At 34.9% G+C, this 18,051-nt stretch overlaps 1 protein-coding gene across 2 annotated transcripts; it reads left to right on the top strand.

Annotated features, from left to right (window-relative positions):
* Positions 1–278: 278 nt before the first annotated feature.
* LOC139886617 (uncharacterized) lies at positions 279–17,848 on the top strand. Of its 2 annotated transcripts, XM_071870538.1 has the most exons (51): positions 279–443; positions 2,684–2,981; positions 3,065–3,144; positions 3,223–3,293; positions 3,392–3,731; positions 3,838–3,951; positions 4,028–4,156; positions 4,236–4,427; positions 4,520–4,714; positions 4,903–5,040; positions 5,156–5,272; positions 5,354–5,604; positions 6,050–6,153; positions 6,273–6,367; positions 6,476–6,694; positions 6,973–7,185; positions 7,290–7,371; positions 7,485–7,552; positions 7,679–7,824; positions 8,534–8,642; positions 8,727–8,873; positions 8,956–9,003; positions 9,133–9,261; positions 9,444–9,683; positions 10,058–10,192; positions 10,276–10,355; positions 10,880–10,985; positions 11,394–11,489; positions 11,578–11,736; positions 11,825–12,007; positions 12,078–12,289; positions 12,418–12,550; positions 12,642–12,743; positions 13,006–13,050; positions 13,232–13,309; positions 13,411–13,527; positions 13,633–13,759; positions 13,986–14,086; positions 14,163–14,291; positions 14,387–14,533; positions 14,640–14,759; positions 14,852–14,899; positions 14,994–15,140; positions 15,229–15,290; positions 15,368–15,521; positions 15,623–15,814; positions 16,205–16,309; positions 16,423–16,557; positions 16,685–16,921; positions 17,013–17,114; positions 17,474–17,848. In XM_071870538.1, exons 1-51 carry the CDS (start codon positions 345–347, stop codon positions 17,621–17,623), a joined length of 7,026 nt encoding a protein of 2,341 aa, XP_071726639.1. In that variant the 5' UTR covers positions 279–344; the 3' UTR covers positions 17,624–17,848. The 2 variants fall into 2 exon arrangements, with proteins under 2 accessions (XP_071726639.1, XP_071726638.1); XM_071870537.1 differs by having other exon boundaries at positions 3,065–3,293.
* Positions 17,849–18,051: the final 203 nt, after the last annotated feature.

Raw genomic sequence — 18,051 nt, 5'->3', positions numbered from 1 at the left:
CAATGTTAGATGTCGAAAAAAATTATTTTTTACAAAATAGATAAAAAAGACTTTTTTTAACTCGCATTCAAAACGGAGCCTCAGCGCGAAATGAGGACTCCACAACTAGTTTAGCAAAATTTTCAAAAGTCTATATAAAGTAAATAAAAAGTTACGGGATAAAGTTGTAAAAGTATATAAAGAAAAGGGGTAAAATTAAAACTCATCTAATCTAATTCTAATTGATGGATATATAACACAGAATTTTTTACTTTGCTCTCTCACAGTTAAAAGAAATCCCCAATTTTTCCAGAAACCCTAGTTTATTGATCGCCAAATTGATTAATCAATCTATTAATTTCAAAATGATTCCGTTGTCACAAAGACTTTCAACTGAAATACGGTTCCTATTCGAGAGCTTGAACGAATCCAATTCCGAATCCGTTCTTCGCGAACTATCTCAGGTATATATATAGTTGTAATTAAATTACGTTTTCTTATAATTTGTAAAGAATTTTGTGTTATCTTTTCATGTGTTTTTTATCTAGCGATTGATCTACTTTACTTATAAAACCCTAGGTGTTTAAATGCTGAATATGGGTGTATGACTGTAAGTGGAGTGAGTAGGAATTCTGCTGTAAATGAGATTGATTGGAAAGTTACGAATGACAATGTGTGTGTTTGTGTGTATGTATGTATGTATGTATGTATGTATACATATGTGTGTGTGTATGTATGAATATATATATATATGTATATGTATATATATATATATATACATATAGTGGTAGCATCAAGAGGGAAGTAACCAATCGGGGGGGGAAGCAAATTCTTTTTTTCTTCTTTTTTGAAAAAAATTTGTTCATGAACATTATAGATTGGATGAAAATATGAACATTTAATAAAGACACTTTGTGATAAATGTTTTTATTTTGGCGGGAAAACGCTCGAAGAAGTAATATATAACAATTATCGTGTTTTTCGAGCGTATGTTGAGGTTTTAGATATTAGGGTTTAGATATTAGGGTTTATAGGGTTTAGAAATTTAAGGTTTAGGGTTTAGATTTAGGATTTAGATTGAGCTTTTAACACGAACGGTTTAGAGTTTAGGGTTTAGGGTTTAGGGTTTATGATTTGGTGTTTTGGGTTTATGGACCCTAAACTCTAAATCGGGCTAAATTTTACAAAACATGAAAAAAAAACGTTAACATTCTTCACGAACAATATTATCTTGAATGTTATTTTTGTCGATCTTTTTCCCGCCAAAGTAATAACATTCATCACGAAGTGTCTTTTTTAAATGTTCATATTTTCATCCAATCTATAATGTTCGTGAACAAAGTTTTTTTCAAAAAACGAAAAAAAAAAAAATTTGCTTCCTCCCGCTTCCCCCATTGGTTACTTCCCCACTGATCCTGCCCCTATATACATAGTAGAGGGATCAAATGAGAACATTTTAGGAATGAGAACCCTGAGAACTAGGTATTCGAGCAAAAAAAATTACGCGGCCGAACAAAAAATTGCCATAGTCGAGCAATTTTTATTTTTAGGGTTTAGATGCATTGTTTGCTTTTATGTAGAACATGATGTAGAACAGCATGTTCTACATGCTGTTCTACACTTGTTCTACATCAATTTTCATCAAATTAAGTTAGGGTTTAGATTTAGGGTTTAGATTTTAGGGTTTAGGGTTTAGATTTTAGGGTTTAGGGTTTAGATTTAGGGTTTAGAATGAGTTTTTTACACGAACGGTTTAGAGTTTAGGGTTTAGGGTTGAGGGTTTACGGAGTAAACCCTAAACTCTAAATCGGGCTAAATCAAAAAAAAAAAAATGTTGATTTTTGAAAAAAAACAGGTGAAAGTGTGTAGAACAAAAATGTAGAACCAAATTTGATTTTGTGCTTGTAGAATATGGTGATATTCGAACAAAAACACTAGCGGCCGAACAAAAATAGATGAATTCGAGCAATTTTTGGCTAATTCGAACATGTTCTACAATTTGTTGTTCTACAATTATTTGTTCTACAAAATAAAGATGCAGCTCAAATTTGTTCTAATACAACAAAATTGTTCGTCCATGTTCAACAAAATTGTTCGGCCGCGTACTTTTTTGCTCGACTATGAGTTCTCAGGTTCTCACAAGATTGGAGTTCTCAGGGGATCCCTTCCCTATATATATATATATATATATATATATATATATATATATATATATATATATATATATAATATATATATATAATATAATATATTATATGTAGAAAACAAATGCTTATACACGCACAGTTGTTCGTAGAATTTTTATTAAGAATGATCGTAAGTTTTAAGGCCTTTAAAAAGATATATATCAAAGAATAAATGTAGAAGTATGTTAAATGTTAAATAGGAAATATAAGTTAGTGATTAAGGTATATAAACTAAAATACCAATGGCAATGCAAATTAGAGACAAGGCATCATTGATACTTCTGGATGATGTTTTTACTCTAATGTTTAGTTGTGGCTTGATTAATAGTCTGCTTTCTGTTTAATGTTCTGGTACCTTGTTGCTTGAAATGTGTGCGTTGCTTACATATATTTTCTAACGCGTGGAATATCTTTAGATGCTATGGATTTGATCAGTTATATATGTGGATAGTTATGATATGGAGATATAATCTTGCTAATATATGGAGATATAATCTTGCTAATATAATCTGATGCAGTATGTTGATTATGGAACGGACGGAAGTATTTTGCTTCTGGAGACCTGTTTGGATCACTTTAATGTTTATGGAAGGGACTTGAAAAGTACTCGTTTAGAGCCTGTAGTTTCTTCACTTTTTAGAAAAATGTTGGAAAAGCCAGAATTTAGTACTGTATTCACCATGTCAGTAATGCCAGCAGCAATCACTGAAAACTTTTTGCATGATTTATCTTTTGCACTACAACTATCTGCGTATGAGCAGCTTGGATTTGGTCTGGCTTTGATAGAGTCAGATAATAATGACATCAGAATGGCTGGTACTGATTTCTCCCTTATATTTTAGTGTCTAGCTTGATCTGTTAAACATCTGCTCACATGAGAAGTGCATCTCCTTTTGTAGGAAAGAACTTTTGTATGGGTCAGATTGAGGAATTGTGTGCTACCCAATCTTCTCTGCATGCCTCTGACTCTGTTCAGGATGTATTACTGTTTCTTGATCAATCTGAAGTCCTTTCTAAACATGTGGATTTATTTATGCATATGGTTTCTCTGGTTCAGTTTGATAAGGATTCAGAGTTTATTTTAAATCCTCTTATGTCCGATGAATTTGAAGACTTGAACGTATTTAGGTGAACCAATCATTTCGTTTGCTTATATTTTTACCATTTTCCTCTTTATAATTGGTGGCTAATAGGAGTACTAATCTTTCTAAAATTTGAATTTTCAGGAATGTGGATTTTATCTTTGAAGGCAATGACAATGAGTTTGATGTTATCCGGGCAGAAACAGAGAGGGAGATAAACATGTCTGACCTGTTAAAAGAGTTGGGCTATAATTGCACCTTAAACGTATCACTATGCAAAGACTTGTTATCCCCGTTTTCACCGTTAACCGAAGTCACCGTCTCCAAGATATTTGGCACTATTGTTCGATCTGATGCCGTTTCTCAAGACCATGAAAATGCATTTTCAACATTTTATTCTGCTTCTGGTAGAGGGATTATGCCTGATGTTCCCTCATTGACTTCTTGGAACATTGGTGTCCTGATTGAATCAATCAAGCAGCTTGTTAGTTCCATCTTCATTTTTCTGTAAATAATTTTGTTACCTGATTTGCATGAAGGTTGTAGTTTACAGTGTCTAAAGTTTACTAATTCTAATATGTAAAATATAGGCCCCTGGAATCAGCTGGTGTAGTGTGATCGAGTACCTTGATCATGAAGGTTTCTACATCCCGGATGAGTCAGCATTTTCAGCACTGATTTCGTGTTACAGACATGCATCACAGGTCTGTATTTTTGTTCTTATCTTCTAATCTTGTTATTGAAGATGATAGTTTATTCACTTAGCAAATAACAATTCAGGATCCCTTTCCTTTGGCTGCTGTTTGTGGCAATGTTTGGAGAAATATGGAGGGTCAACTATCTTTTCTGAAGTATGCTGTTTCTGCACCCCCTGAAGTGTTCACGTTTGCACACTGCAAACGACAATTGGTATGAAGATCCATAATTTAATATTTACTTTCACCGAGTGATTTATCCATCATCGAAGTATTTACACTTGTTCTTGCAGGCAAATGTTGATGCAGTTAATAGTTACAAGTTTCAATCTGGTCATGCGAATCATGCTTGGTTATGCCTGGACCTTTTGGAGGTCTTGTGCCAGTTAGCTGAGAGAGGCCTTGCAAAGTCTGTTCGATCGCTGCTTGAATATCCTATTAAGCATTGCCCTGAAGTGCTGCTATTTGGGATGGCCCATGTTAATGTATTGTCTTATCACATTGTTGACTAGTTTTTTGTTTCTGTTTCTTTATAAAGATGTGTTTTGTTGATTTCATGTAACTTAAAACAATGCAGACATCATATAATCTCATTCAACATGAAGTTTCTTTGGCTGTTCTTCCTGTGATACTTAAAGATGCATCTCTGGGTGGAATTCTGCTCCATCTTTGGCATGTAAACCCTTCTTTATTCTTGAGAATAATAAATGATGCACTGAACATGGATGCCGAAAACATTAACAGTGTCTTGGATATATGCCAGGAGTTAAAGGTCAGGATCCAGTTTTAACTTTCTATGGATATGTAGAATGTGCATAATCTGTTTTGTTGCAAGTAACTTGTAATACACACTATTCTATACTGTATGTGTTCTGTGATGTACATGTGAAAGTAGCCGAATGAAGTTTTTTTTTTTTTTTTTTTTTTGGTATGTGATAATCTATAATTTTCCTGTCACAGATTGTTACTCCTGTATTGGATATGGTACCCATGTCTTTGGGTATTAAGCTGGCTGCTTTGGCTTCTCGAAAAGACCTCATTGATCTAGAGAAGTGGTTAAGCTTAAATCTAAGCACTTTCAGAGATGCTTTCGTTGAGGTAGTTAGTAATGCATGTTTTACATTCAACATCACTACATTATTACAAATTGTTGGACATGTTTTTAAGAATGTATGTTTAAGATGATAGTGATACGTGTGTGTTATCTTTTTAGGAGTGCCTTCGATTCCTGAAGGAGGTCGAGTTTGGTGCTCAAGAATCGCCCAATCGTTTGCATACCTCTGGTAACATCTGGAGTCTTTTTATGGAGACAGCGCCTGTGTTTTCGAAGGTTCATACTTTCCTGATATTCATGTACCTAATTTAATTATCTCCAGCCTAAATACTGATAATGTTTTCCTTTTATTTTTAGGTCGTTCAACCACATGCGGGCTTGCTCTCATCTAACCTACGTGCTAAGGAAATGGAAAGACTACTTTTGAAGTTCACGAACAGTACAAGGTTGAAAAACAATGGTGGTACTGATTCATCAACATCTGAAACATATGCGGATGATATAGAGACCGAGGCTAACTCTTATTTCCAGCAAATGTTCTCTAGTAAGTTGACCGTTGATGAAATGATTCAAAAGCTGGCCCGATTCAAGGAATCATCTGATAAAAGGTTTATTTTTCACTTGTTATTTTGTTAGACATAATCATTGCTATATTCTGTGTATTATTGTTTATATAGTAATAGTAATTATAAATATTATATAGTAATTTGTGGTTACAAATATTGTCAACTTCGACAATCATAAAGTTGTAAAAGGTCTTTTGACTTCAAGAAGTCTAGCTTTGTATTTTTCACTCTGTAGTTTCTAAAGGGAGCTATAGTTGAAATGAAAACTCATTTTTTGTTTATGCTACTAAGTGCGTTTGGCTAATTAGATGACCTTTGCCCAGCTTTAAAAATCTCCCGATTCTTTGAGTATTCTGTACGAATAGATCTGTTATGACTTACTTTTGATGATTATTATTGGAATTACCTAGCAGAATGCCAATTGAAGATGAATTTTGCATATATGGTTGATTGAGTACTTACATTCTGCTCCATATTATTCTCACAGGGAACATTCAATATTTGAGTGTATGATTGCGAATCTGTTTGAAGAGTACAAATTTCTCAACAAATACCCTGAAAGACAACTTAAACTCGCTGCAGTTCTTTTTGGTATGGGCTTACATGATAATATGTTTTTGTAATAATATGGTACTGTGAGTACTGTTTGTTTACTTTATCTTGTTTCATAACTTACCACTTACATAGTTACATATAATTTGAAATTGCAGGTTTGCTTATTAAGAATCAACTGGTGACACATCTTACACTTGGTATTGCCTTACGAGCTGTTTTGGATGCCTTGCGTAAACCTGCTGATTCCAAAGTTAGTACTAACATCTGCAGATGTTGTTCTCTACCCTCTATTTTTTTTTATTTTTTTTTTTATTTTTTTATTTTTTTTAAGTAATTAAATAAAGTTGCTTGTATACAGATGTTTGCGTTTGGTACAACGGCTTTGGAGAAATTTGTGGATCGTCTGGCTGAGTGGCCACAATACTGCCAGCATATCTTACAAATATCGCATCTACGTGCTACTCATCCCGAGCTTGTAACTTTCATTGAAAGGATACTTAGCAGGATTTCATCAGGTCATCCCGAATCAGATGCAGCCCATAGTCCTGCTAATACTATCCCACTATCAAATGTTGAGGTAAAATTTTACATGTTATCCTTGTGTAAATAACTTTTTTGTTGGTTTGTTCGTGTGTTGTTGGTAATATGGGAGTCTATGTGCTCCAATTTGAATGATCATTTTTTTTTTTTTTTTGGCTTCTATTCAATTCATCTTTCTGTTGATAGCTATACTTTGATAATTTTCCTTATCAGTGTACATTAAATTACATATAAATAGGTTTCTGCAGAGTGCATGTAATACACTAATATTTCAAATAGTGTAGATGGTGATACATTTACTTGTTTTTTCTGTAGATGCCGGGTCCATCTTTCTCTGTGATTGGATCTGGCGATGCCCAGCTTGGCTCTCAATCATCTTCCCCAATCCCGTTTCAACAGAGGAACCATAGTTATTTGGATGAAAGACACAGAGCCTCTGTAACCTCATCCAACTTTATGAAGCCAAACTTACCTGCTGTAGGCCAAGTCTCAGTTACTCTAGCAAACGATCCTGTTAGCATCCCAAAGGTTACTCCTATACTGTGATTATATATTAAGAGATGCTTTTCTTGATCTGTTTTCTGTTACTGATCACAATATTTGATATTTTATGGTTTATGATCATAATGCAGCCTCAGAATGTAGTTACTTCTTCATCTGCATTGGCCTCTTCTCCTGCTTTTGTTCGTCCATCTAGATCAGTTACTTCGGCAAGTAAGTTACTTCGTTTTAAACGTTTTATTAGGCTTTTTATCCATGGGTTCATATGCTTCTGAGTCTGTAAGCCTTGCTTACTTTACCTTTTGTTGATGGTGTTTTGTCAATAGGATTTGGGGCCGCTTTGAATATTGAAACACTTGTTGCTGCTGCTGAACGCAGAGAAACTCCCGTAGAGGTAACAGTGATAAGTTCTTGTACTTAACTCCCAAGATTATGTTTTTTATTGTGTTTATCATCTTGGCTTTATAAGAAAAAAAGAAGTTTATGGTCATTTACTAGCTAATTTTCATCTCAATTACAGGCCCCACCATCAGAAACTCAAGATAAGATTTCATTTATAATCAATAATTTATCGGCTGCCAACATTGAAGCCAAAGCTAAGGAATTCACCGAAGTTCTTAAAGAACAATACTATCCTTGGTTTGCGCAGTACATGGTCATGAAAAGGTGAGAAACTTTATTACTAACTGAAATTGGATCTTGAGACCATTGTTGCAAAAGTCGCCCTAGTTGGCCAACTAGTCTCTGACTCGTCTGATTTGGGGAGTAGGCCGACCTTAGTAGGCCCAAGTCGGTCAAAGTTGCTGGTCAATGGGTCAAAATCGTTCAGAAGTCGGATTTAGTGGGTCAAGGCTGGTCAACGACTGACTATTCGCTGACTTGTCTGATTAGTCCTACAAGGTCTTGGCCGACTAGTCCACGGCTAGCGACTTTTGCAACCTTGCTTGAGATATCAAGGCATTCGGTAAACCTGTGACTGCCTTCAAAGTTATCACAAAGGTTTTTTATTTAATTAGTAGAGCATGAATGAGTGTCAATGTGTGTTCATCTCAATATTCTTTTGCTTTGCTACAAGTTTTTTTTTTTTTTTTTTTTTTCCTAATAATATTTACATTATCTTTTAGATCTTTGATTGTATCTTAATGTGCTAGCATGGTCAACATGTTTTTTTTTTTTTTTACAAATAGAATTAAAATTTGAATTGTATGTTTGGTTGCTCTTTTTTGCTTTGCTACAAGTTTTTTTTTTTTTTTTTTGGGTGTGTGTGATGGAGTAAGGTATTAAGTATTTTTTTGATGGGAGGATTTTTAAGCTTTGTACTAATACTCTATTAGCCATTAATTTCTTTGGGGTGACTAACTGTTCTTTTTTACAGAGCGAGTATTGAACCAAATTTTCACGACTTGTACCTGAAGTTTCTTGAGAAAGCAAACTCAAAAGCTTTGACCAAAGAGATTGTTCAAGCCACATATGAGAACTGCAAGGTACATTTTAATTTTTTTCTGTTCTTTAAATGATGATATTATGCACATCATTGGAATTTAGAATATTATATGGTCATGTGGCAGGTTCTTCTAGGTTCTGAACTTATTAAGTCCAGTTCGGAAGAACGTTCATTGCTGAAGAATCTTGGAGGGTGGCTGGGAAAGATCACAATTAGTAGAAACCATGTTCTGCGTGCTAGGGAGATTGATCCAAAGTCTTTAATTATTGAGGTTATACACTATTTTTTCCTGTGCTTTGTTGATCATGTTTAGTTTTTTAAAAATGCTGACACTTATGCTTTATGTTCTGTAGGCATATGAAAAGGGTTTGATGATTGCAGTGATCCCATTTACTTCCAAGGTACATAGACTGATTGGTTCATTTTTTCTTTGCTGATCAAAGGATTGTGGTGATATATATATGTGTGTGTATATAGTATATAATATATAATTAATAATATATATATATATATATTTGTTCATTCTTTAGATTTTAGAGGCATGCCATAACAGCCTAGCATATCAACCTCCCAATCCTTGGACCATGGGAATTCTCGGATTACTTGCTGAATTATATGCAATGCCAAATCTTAAATTGAATCTCAAGTTTGAAATTGAGGTATGTCATATTCATATTACACTTTATGTGAACTCACGTATCATTTAAAATATGTCAGAAGAAACTATCATGGTGACACTAAATGCCAATAAACTTTAATTGATTTAATAGTCTTGGTGTAAAGCATAAATTTTTGTAGTTATTACCTTAACGCCTTCTCTTTTGCTCTTGTGGTTTTTCAGGTTTTGTTTAAGAATCTTAATGTGGATCTGAAAGTAGTAAATCCATCATCCCTTCTCAAGGACAGAGTGAGAGAAGTTGAGGGCAATCCTGACTTCTCTACAAAGGATGTTGGATTGGTTCAGCAACCGGTTCCTCAGGAAGTAAAACCGAACATGGTATCGAGCCTGAATCAAGTCGAATTACCAGTCGAAGTTGGTAATTCATCTCATACAGGTGGTCATTCGCGAATATTGCCTCAGGTTTGTTACCTGTCTCGGGTCATATTCTACCATTCAGCAGTTGAAATTCGAAGTCGGTTTTATTGCTTAACGAACCTTTGTAAATTTGCTTGGGCTATATTTGAGCTAAAATAGCTTGATAACATTCAACTTACTCTCAGCCTTAATCATATATACAACACTATGGCATGTTACGTAAGGCTTTAAAAGTTTGATAAGATATTAGTTATCAAGTTATCTATCAAATTCTAAATTGACTTGTTCAGAGTTTCATTTTTTTTACTTAATAGAATCACGACTTTTTAGAGCCCTAAAGTATACAATTTAAGACATGTTTCCGCCTTTGTGGTCTTATAATGACTTACTGTGTTATTTTGTTTTGTTTTGGTGGTTAGTATGCTGCTGCTCCTCCCCATCTTCCTACCGCTACTTTAAGTGAGGATGAGAAGATGGCAGCTTTAGGTTTACCTGATAAGCTTCCATCTGCTCAAGGACATCTACAACCTCAGATGCCCTTCCCCGTTGGTCAGGTGTGGTTGAGTTTTGTATATGTATCTTGTATGTTTTATATTCTTTGTTTTGATGTTATTTATTTATTTATTTTTTGTTGTAGCTACCCTCATCGAGTATGGACCAGCAAGTTATTATTAATCCTAAGCTTCAAGCTCTGGGCCTGCATTTGCACTTTCAGAGGTTCTATTTTCACTTCAATTTATGATTTATGATTGTAAATGTGGCTATTTCAACTTATTTGCATGGGAATAGGTTATTTCAGGATGTGTTATATTGGTATATGATTAAAAGAATGAAAACCAAGAAAAAATTGAAATGCTTTAAAAGCCAGTCAACATGGTTATTTCAGGATGTGTTATATTGGTATATGATATGATAAAAAGAATGAAAACCAAGAAAAAATTGAAATGCTTTAAAAGTTGGCCAACACGTCTTCTAATGTTTACAGTGTACTTCTACGTAGTAATAATTATTAGATGATATAATGTTAATAGTAGTAACATAGTTATTGTGATCGTATTTAAGAGTTAACACACCAATTATTTGCAACACTTGGACAAAATGGGCAAATAAGTCATGGTTGTTTGGCTCAATTCGCCCCTAGCTCATCTTAACCTATTGATTTCTTGCTTTGCATTGCCACTTTATTGCGGTTATTAAACTAAATATTTCTTGGTTTATATAACTTATTGTTTGTTTTACAGTGTGCTTGGATTGTCCATGGAGCTGGCTATCAAAGATATAGTTGTCAGCATCGTACAGCGTAGTGTATCCATTGCTACTCAGACAACAAAGGAACTTGTCTTAAAGGTGATATTATGTTAGTCCACTCTATTTATTTTGTTTTAACTTGGGATGGACGACAAAGAACCATTGTACTTTACAAAATTTAGAAGTTCACAATGTAAAACTAATAAAGCATAAATAAAGATTAAAGATAATGCATGATAGAAAGGTCGAAAACACTTGTACTCTATGCTTTTATGGTTGTATGTTGCACACTTTTGGACAAATCTTGGAAGTATGTTTTGGCACACTTTGGAAAGGAAGGTATGCAGGGAACCAGTCTTTCCTTTTGACTGGCCCTTTTGCTGTTGACTATTTGCAAAGCCCACATGTGTACATTCTAGAAAGTACAATATGTTTTTTAGCTTTTACCTTTTAACTTACACTAGGTCCTAAAATTGTTACTTAATAATCTTGTACATACAACTTCAGGACTATGCTATGGAGTCGGATGAGAGCCGTATTCACAGTGCTGCTCATCTCATGGTTGCAAGTTTGGCTGGAAGTCTAGCCCATGTGACGTGCAAGGTATTTCATTAACTGCTAATAACTACATTAAATCTTGAGTGTTACTGTATCTTACTTTATAGTTGACGATGATCTTTCATGTTATTAGGAACCTCTGCGCGGTTCAATATCAAGTCAGCTAAGAAACAATCTTCAGACTCTGAATTTGAATATTGGAAGTGAACTCCTTGAACATGCAATTCAGCTTGTTACCAATGACAACCTCGACTTGGGGTGTGCATTAATTGAACAGGCTGCTACTGAAAAGGTTAGATTATCTAATGGATGATGAAGATTGATTTTGTGATTGTTCATATGATCATTTGAATGGTACTGATAATATTTGTTGTATGCAGGCTGTACAAACAATAGATGGTGAACTTGCGCCTCAACTTTCGATAAGAAGAAAGCAGAGAGAAGGGGTAGGGTCCGCCTATTTTGATGCAAACATATATAAACAAGGTCACGTAGGAGTCCTACCAGAAGCTCTGCGTCCTAAACCTGGTCGCTTATCCCATTCTCAACAACGGGTTTATGAGGTATAGTCTTAATCTACCATTGATTTATAAGTAGGTATACAATTCTATACTAATGGGGTCTTTTGGGCAGGATTTTGTTCGCTTACCCTGGCAAAATCAGTCTAACCAGAGCTCAAATGCTGTGCCTGTGGGTCCCTCTGCCCCACCAGGAAACGGTGCTATACACCGTGGGTACAGTTCAGCTTCAGGTCAACTGAACTCTGGCGTTTTTTCATCTAGCCTAGGACACTCTACTATCAATGACATTGAAGATATGGAGCCTACTTCAGTCAAACTCCTTAGGTGTGCAACTTTTATCTTTTTTTTTTTTTTTATATATATTTATATGTTTGATTTGATTGGTCAGATGTTTTTTCAAAGGCTTTGTGCTGGCTTTTTCTTTTTCTTAATCTTGTTTTTTGTTTTCCTAGTGGTTCGTCAATACATAGTGGTGTGGGTGGTGGTATTGGTCCTCACAGCTTTGAGAATGAAGCTGTACAGTCTTCAATTTCTTCAGTGTCAGCTCCTGAACTGCACCTACCAGAATCTTCTAGTGTTTCCAAAGTTAGTAACTGCTATAACTTGGAGCTTAAGCTTGTGAGAATTGTTGTTCATGTTATTTTCCTAACACTTAATAATCTCTATGTATTGCTAGGAACTGCTTGTGCCTTCTGCTACAGATCGCAATACGAGTGCCTCAGCTGAACCATTGACTACCAAAGACGCATTGGACAAGTACCAGTCTATCTCAGAGAAGGTCCTAATTGTTCTCACTTTACTTCTTTCTTTTACCATCTTTACAAGTTCCTTTATAGTATACTTGCTTGCTCACACAAGGTTTGGCTTAACATTCTGATAAGACTGTGATATGGAAAACGTTAACGATTCAATTAGGAACGATATGATTCCTTTCGGCTCTTGTTTATTCCTCTTTTGTTATAATAGAGGAAATTTAGATGCTCTATTTTTTGTCTACTTAAATTATAATGCTGTAGAACTTACCACACAATTTTGTTCAGCTGGAATCTATGATAGCCACCGATGCTAAAGAAGCCGAAATTCAGGTAATGTTTTTTTAATCACATTTATCTATTATGTTACAACTTGTTTTGTAAAGCAGTCACATTTATGTGATCTTAAAATCTAGTTTTTCAAAAGTTGGTCCTTCGTGATATTTTTATCATGTTTATCACATATGATTTTGCAAAGCACATCCAAGTTCTTATTGGTAGGTGATTGTTTCAGTCTGTTATTGGTGAGGTGACGGGGGTCATTCTTAGATGCATTAGTCGGGATGAAGCTGCCTCAGCTGTGGCTCAGAAGGTGAATTCATTACTATTTTTTTTGCTGTTTATTAATTTTTTATTTTTTATTTTAAATTATTTAACCAAAATGGCTTATGACATTGCATCAACCTTTTATAGGTCTTCCAAGGTTTGTATGAAAATGCAGCAAACACCGCTCATGTTGGTGCTCATATTGCTATGTTATCTGCCATTCGCGATCTTAGCAAGCTTGTTGGGAAAGAACTGACTACTTGGGTATGTTCATTTTTTCCCTACCTTTATGACGCTGCTTGTTCTTTTGGGACAACAATTTGTTTTTTTGCTCAAATTTTTACTACTTGCTCACACTTGATCCCACAGGTAATATACTCTGATGAAGATAGGAAATTCAACAAAGATATTACGATTGGCTTAATCCGTAGGGATTTGTTGAACCTTGCGGAGTATAACGTTCACATGGCAAAGCTTCTTGATGCGGGAAAGAACAGTATGTGTACACTTCAACTGATCAATAATAACTTCATGATTACATGCTTAAGATTTTCTACTAGACAATGTTTTGATGAATTGCTTTTGACTTTTTGGGGCATCTTTTAAGGCATATATTTGTTAGTATACATGATATAACCTATATTGTTGTTTATAATGCACATTTTCAATGAAAAATCATATGTAGAAAGTAGGTAAAGATTTAATTTTTATTTTATATGCAGAAGTGGCAATAGAATTTGCAGTTTCATTAATCCAAGCAATGCTAGCTAGTGACGCAAGAGTAATATCTGAACTTCATAATCTTGTTGATGCATTGGCAAAGGTTCGATCATATACTTATAATAATATACTTTACCTCATTTATATCCATCACCCATTTTAATAAGAATAACTTGCAGCTTGCAACAAGGCCTGATGCTTCTGAGGCCCTACAACAGCTTGTTGATTCTATCAGACAGCCAAAAGACAAAAAGGTCGACACAAATGTTCTGGAAACTTCAGAACCGGACCTTGCTTTCCGTGAGCAGGTATATGAAGCTGATCTATACGATATATGATCTTTTTTTATTATCTTTTAATTTATTTGATGATGGGTAACTAAGTAAAGGTATGTATCTAGCAGGTATCTCGGGTATTTGCGGACTGGTATCGTATAAATGAACTGCCTGGTGTGAACGATCAAATAGCTGCTCGTTTTGTTCTACAGTTGCAGCAAACTGGGTTGTTGAAAGCGGATGATGTGTCAGACCACTTTTTCCGCATTCTCTTGGTAACTATTTTTCTTTCTTTCTAAAAATGCATGCACAGATAAAAACTAAAGTTAAATCCATTAAAGGCCGTATGAAAATAGTTTTGTTTTTCTCTGCTTTCACCAGGATATTGCTGTACACCACTGTATAACTTCTGAGGGTGCTGTCCAATCTCATCAACAAACTCAGACTTTATCATTCCTTGCCATTGATATCTATGCATCACTTGTCTTTGCGATACTCAAGGTAGGGCCCATCGATTCTTATGAACTATGACATCACCTTTGAATCTTTATAAAACTCAACATATTGTCTTCTTTTTTGGTTGCAATTGCCAGTTCTCCTCAATCGACCATGCTTTAAGCAAGCTGGCACTTCTTTCAAAGGTTCAGATTATAAATTATGTCAAATTTTTCTTTATGATTTTCTTATAATGAGTTCCACATGGTAACTGTGTATAAGTTTGATATTGTGCTTCAGGTTTTAGCAGTGACTGTGAGATTTATTCAGAAGGATGCAGAGGAGAGGAAATCATCATTTAATCCTAGACCGTATTTTAGGTTATTTATCGACTGGCTTCTTGACCTGAATACTCTTGATCCAGTCTTCGAAGGTGCAAGCTTTCAGGTAATTCCAATTCTCATTTTTATTTCTGAATGTGTTCGTCTTAATCAATCTTCATTGTTAGGTTACAAACTTTCTTGGGCTCTTACAGGTTTTGACTGCTCTAGCAACTTCTTTTCATGCCCTGCAGCCTCTGAGAGTTCCCGCCTTCAGGTTACGTTACTAGCACTTCGATTCTCGTATCAATATAACATCGATGCTTGTGTCTAATGTGTGCATATGTTTTTCAGTTTTGTATGGCTTGAGCTGATAAGTCACAGAAATTTCATGCCGAAACTGCTGAGTGGAAATGGTCAGAAGGGATGGCCGTATTTTCAACGCTTGCTGGTTGACTTGTTTCAATTCATGGAGCCTTTCTTGAGGAACGCTGAACTTGGCGAGCCGGTTTGCACAGTCTCTCATAATTTGTATTTTATATAATAGAAGGAAGAATTTGTTATTTATTTATTTTTATTTTTTTAAATGTTGTATTTTTCTATTGTCAGGTTCGTTTTCTGTACAAAGGAACACTGAGAGTGCTTTTGGTGTTGCTTCATGATTTTCCAGAGTTTCTTTGTGATTATCATTTTAGTTTATGTGATATCATTCCCCCAAGCTGCATTCAGATGCGGAATATAGTACTTAGTGCATTTCCTCGCAACATGAGGCTGCCTGATCCTTCAACTCCCAACTTGAAGGTGATCTCATTTACTTAGTCCAGTATGCATATCGTAGTGCCAAATTGATTGGTTATATATATTCATATGTATGTGTCTATGCATATGTATATGTATGTGTGTATGCATATGTATATGTGTGTGTGTGTGTGTGTGTGTGCGCATGTATAATCGTATCATAATAAATGATATATATGATACATATATGAATACACATCTGATGACTTTGAATTGTTGGTTGTATCAGTCCTATATTTTGTAGTTTATTCTTTAGTTGACCCATTGAGCTGTTAGAGAGAAAACATAAATAAATTCATGGCATTTATATGCAACAGATCCTAAGTTGCATTTCTAAAAACGGTTAGTAGCTCTTGATGTTTAGAGTTGGTTCTTACTGCAAACTTTTTGCAGATTGATCTGTTAGCTGAGATTAGTCAATCACCTCGAATTCTCTCAGAGGTGGATGCAGCCTTGAAAGCCAAGCAAATGAAAAATGACGTGGATGAGTATTTGAAGGTACATATAACTTGCTCAATGTGTAATAATGGATATATATGATATGAAGTCAGGCTAGTGTTGGTCTATCGTTGCAATAGGTATTAATTTAATTTAAGTTTATCTTTTTACAGGCGAAGCCACAAGGGAGTCAATTTATTCCCGAGTTGAAACAGAAACTGCTTCTTTCCCCGACTGTGGCTGCAAGAGCAGGAACGCGATACAACGTGCCTTTGATGAACTCCCTTGTACTTTACGTCGGGATGCAGGTTCGTTTACACAATTTAGCAAAACATCCTGAAATTATAAATCCTTCTATTTTATTAGATATTTTCTATTATTTCACTTCAAATTGAAATAAATAAAAAATAAATATTTAAACTTCAAATGATTCAGGCCATCCAGCAGCTGCAGGCTAGAACCCCTCATGGACAACCAATGACAAGTAACGCTTCGCTGCAAATCCTGTTTGTGGGTGCTGCTTTGGACATCTTTCAAGCCCTAATCTTTGAGCTAGACACTGAAGGACGTTACCTCTTTCTGAATGCGGTTGCTAACCAATTGCGTTATCCCAACAACCACACACATTACTTTTCCTTTATCCTCCTTTACTTGTTTTCTGAGACCAACCAGGTTAGTTGACCTCCTCTACGCTTTTTATCTATCTAAACGAGCTTTTAAACGTAAACACACTAACATATATATCAACTCTATATATGTCTAGGAGGCCATTCAGGAACAAATTACTAGAGTTCTGTTGGAGCGTTTGATTGTTAATCGACCTCACCCATGGGGTCTTCTGATCACTTTCATTGAGCTCATTAAGGTAATTATTTCATCAACTAATACAGCAAACACTACCAGGTCATTACCAATTGTTTTTATAAATGGTATGATGATAATTCTTTTGATTAGATAACAAATATACTACCAGATCTTTTAATTATTTTATTTTACATTTTATAAAGGCAGTTATAGAGGTTGTAGCCTTGGAATTACATTTCCAACTGTTGCGATATACTCGACCCATTTTGAATTTAGGCAAAGGTTTTTAATACTGTAAAAGACTAGAGCTAGGTAAATTGGTAGTAACTGTCACTATGAAATGAACCTAACTGTATGTTAAGAGTCTCGTATTTCTATGTTCGTAATAGCATTTAACTTGTTGCATCTATTATTGTGCAGAATCCAAGGTACAACTTCTGGAGCAGATCATTCACAAGGTGTGTTCCTGAAATTGAGAAACTGTTCGAATCTGTTTCAAGATCGTGTGGTGGACCTAAACCAGTGGATGACAATGTGGTTGCTGGAGGCATATCTGATACTTTGCATTAGAAGTATTGTTGATTGGTTTTCTATTTTAGTATATAGATTATTAGATACTATAAACTTTCTGTTAGAAATGATGTATAATCAACAATCTGTGCCATTTACTAGCTCACATAGTATATATAGATACTATATAAACTTTCTGCTAACTGTAAATTAGAAATGATGTTGTATTGTTGTATAATCCATTCGGGCCATTTATTGGGATTCAGACAATCCTCTTGAATATATATGTTGATATTCTGTAAAGGTCTTTGATTCTTCATGTTTTGTCTATGTATATATGTTTTTATTTATGTGAATGTATGAGTTCCCTAAGCCATTCGGAGTTCAGATCTTGACTGTAGGTTCTATTCATTGTGATTCCACACTTTGTTTTGTTTCCCTTTTTGTCTCAGTTTCTAATTGTCGATGTTATGATCAAGTTTTCGCCC

The sequence above is a fragment of the Rutidosis leptorrhynchoides genome, chromosome 1 (assembly GCF_046630445.1).
Source record: "Rutidosis leptorrhynchoides isolate AG116_Rl617_1_P2 chromosome 1, CSIRO_AGI_Rlap_v1, whole genome shotgun sequence".
Lineage (NCBI taxonomy): Eukaryota > Viridiplantae > Streptophyta > Magnoliopsida > Asterales > Asteraceae > Rutidosis > Rutidosis leptorrhynchoides.
The sequence above is the reverse complement of the archived record's forward strand: the minus strand, read 5'-3'. Positions and strand labels throughout refer to the sequence as shown.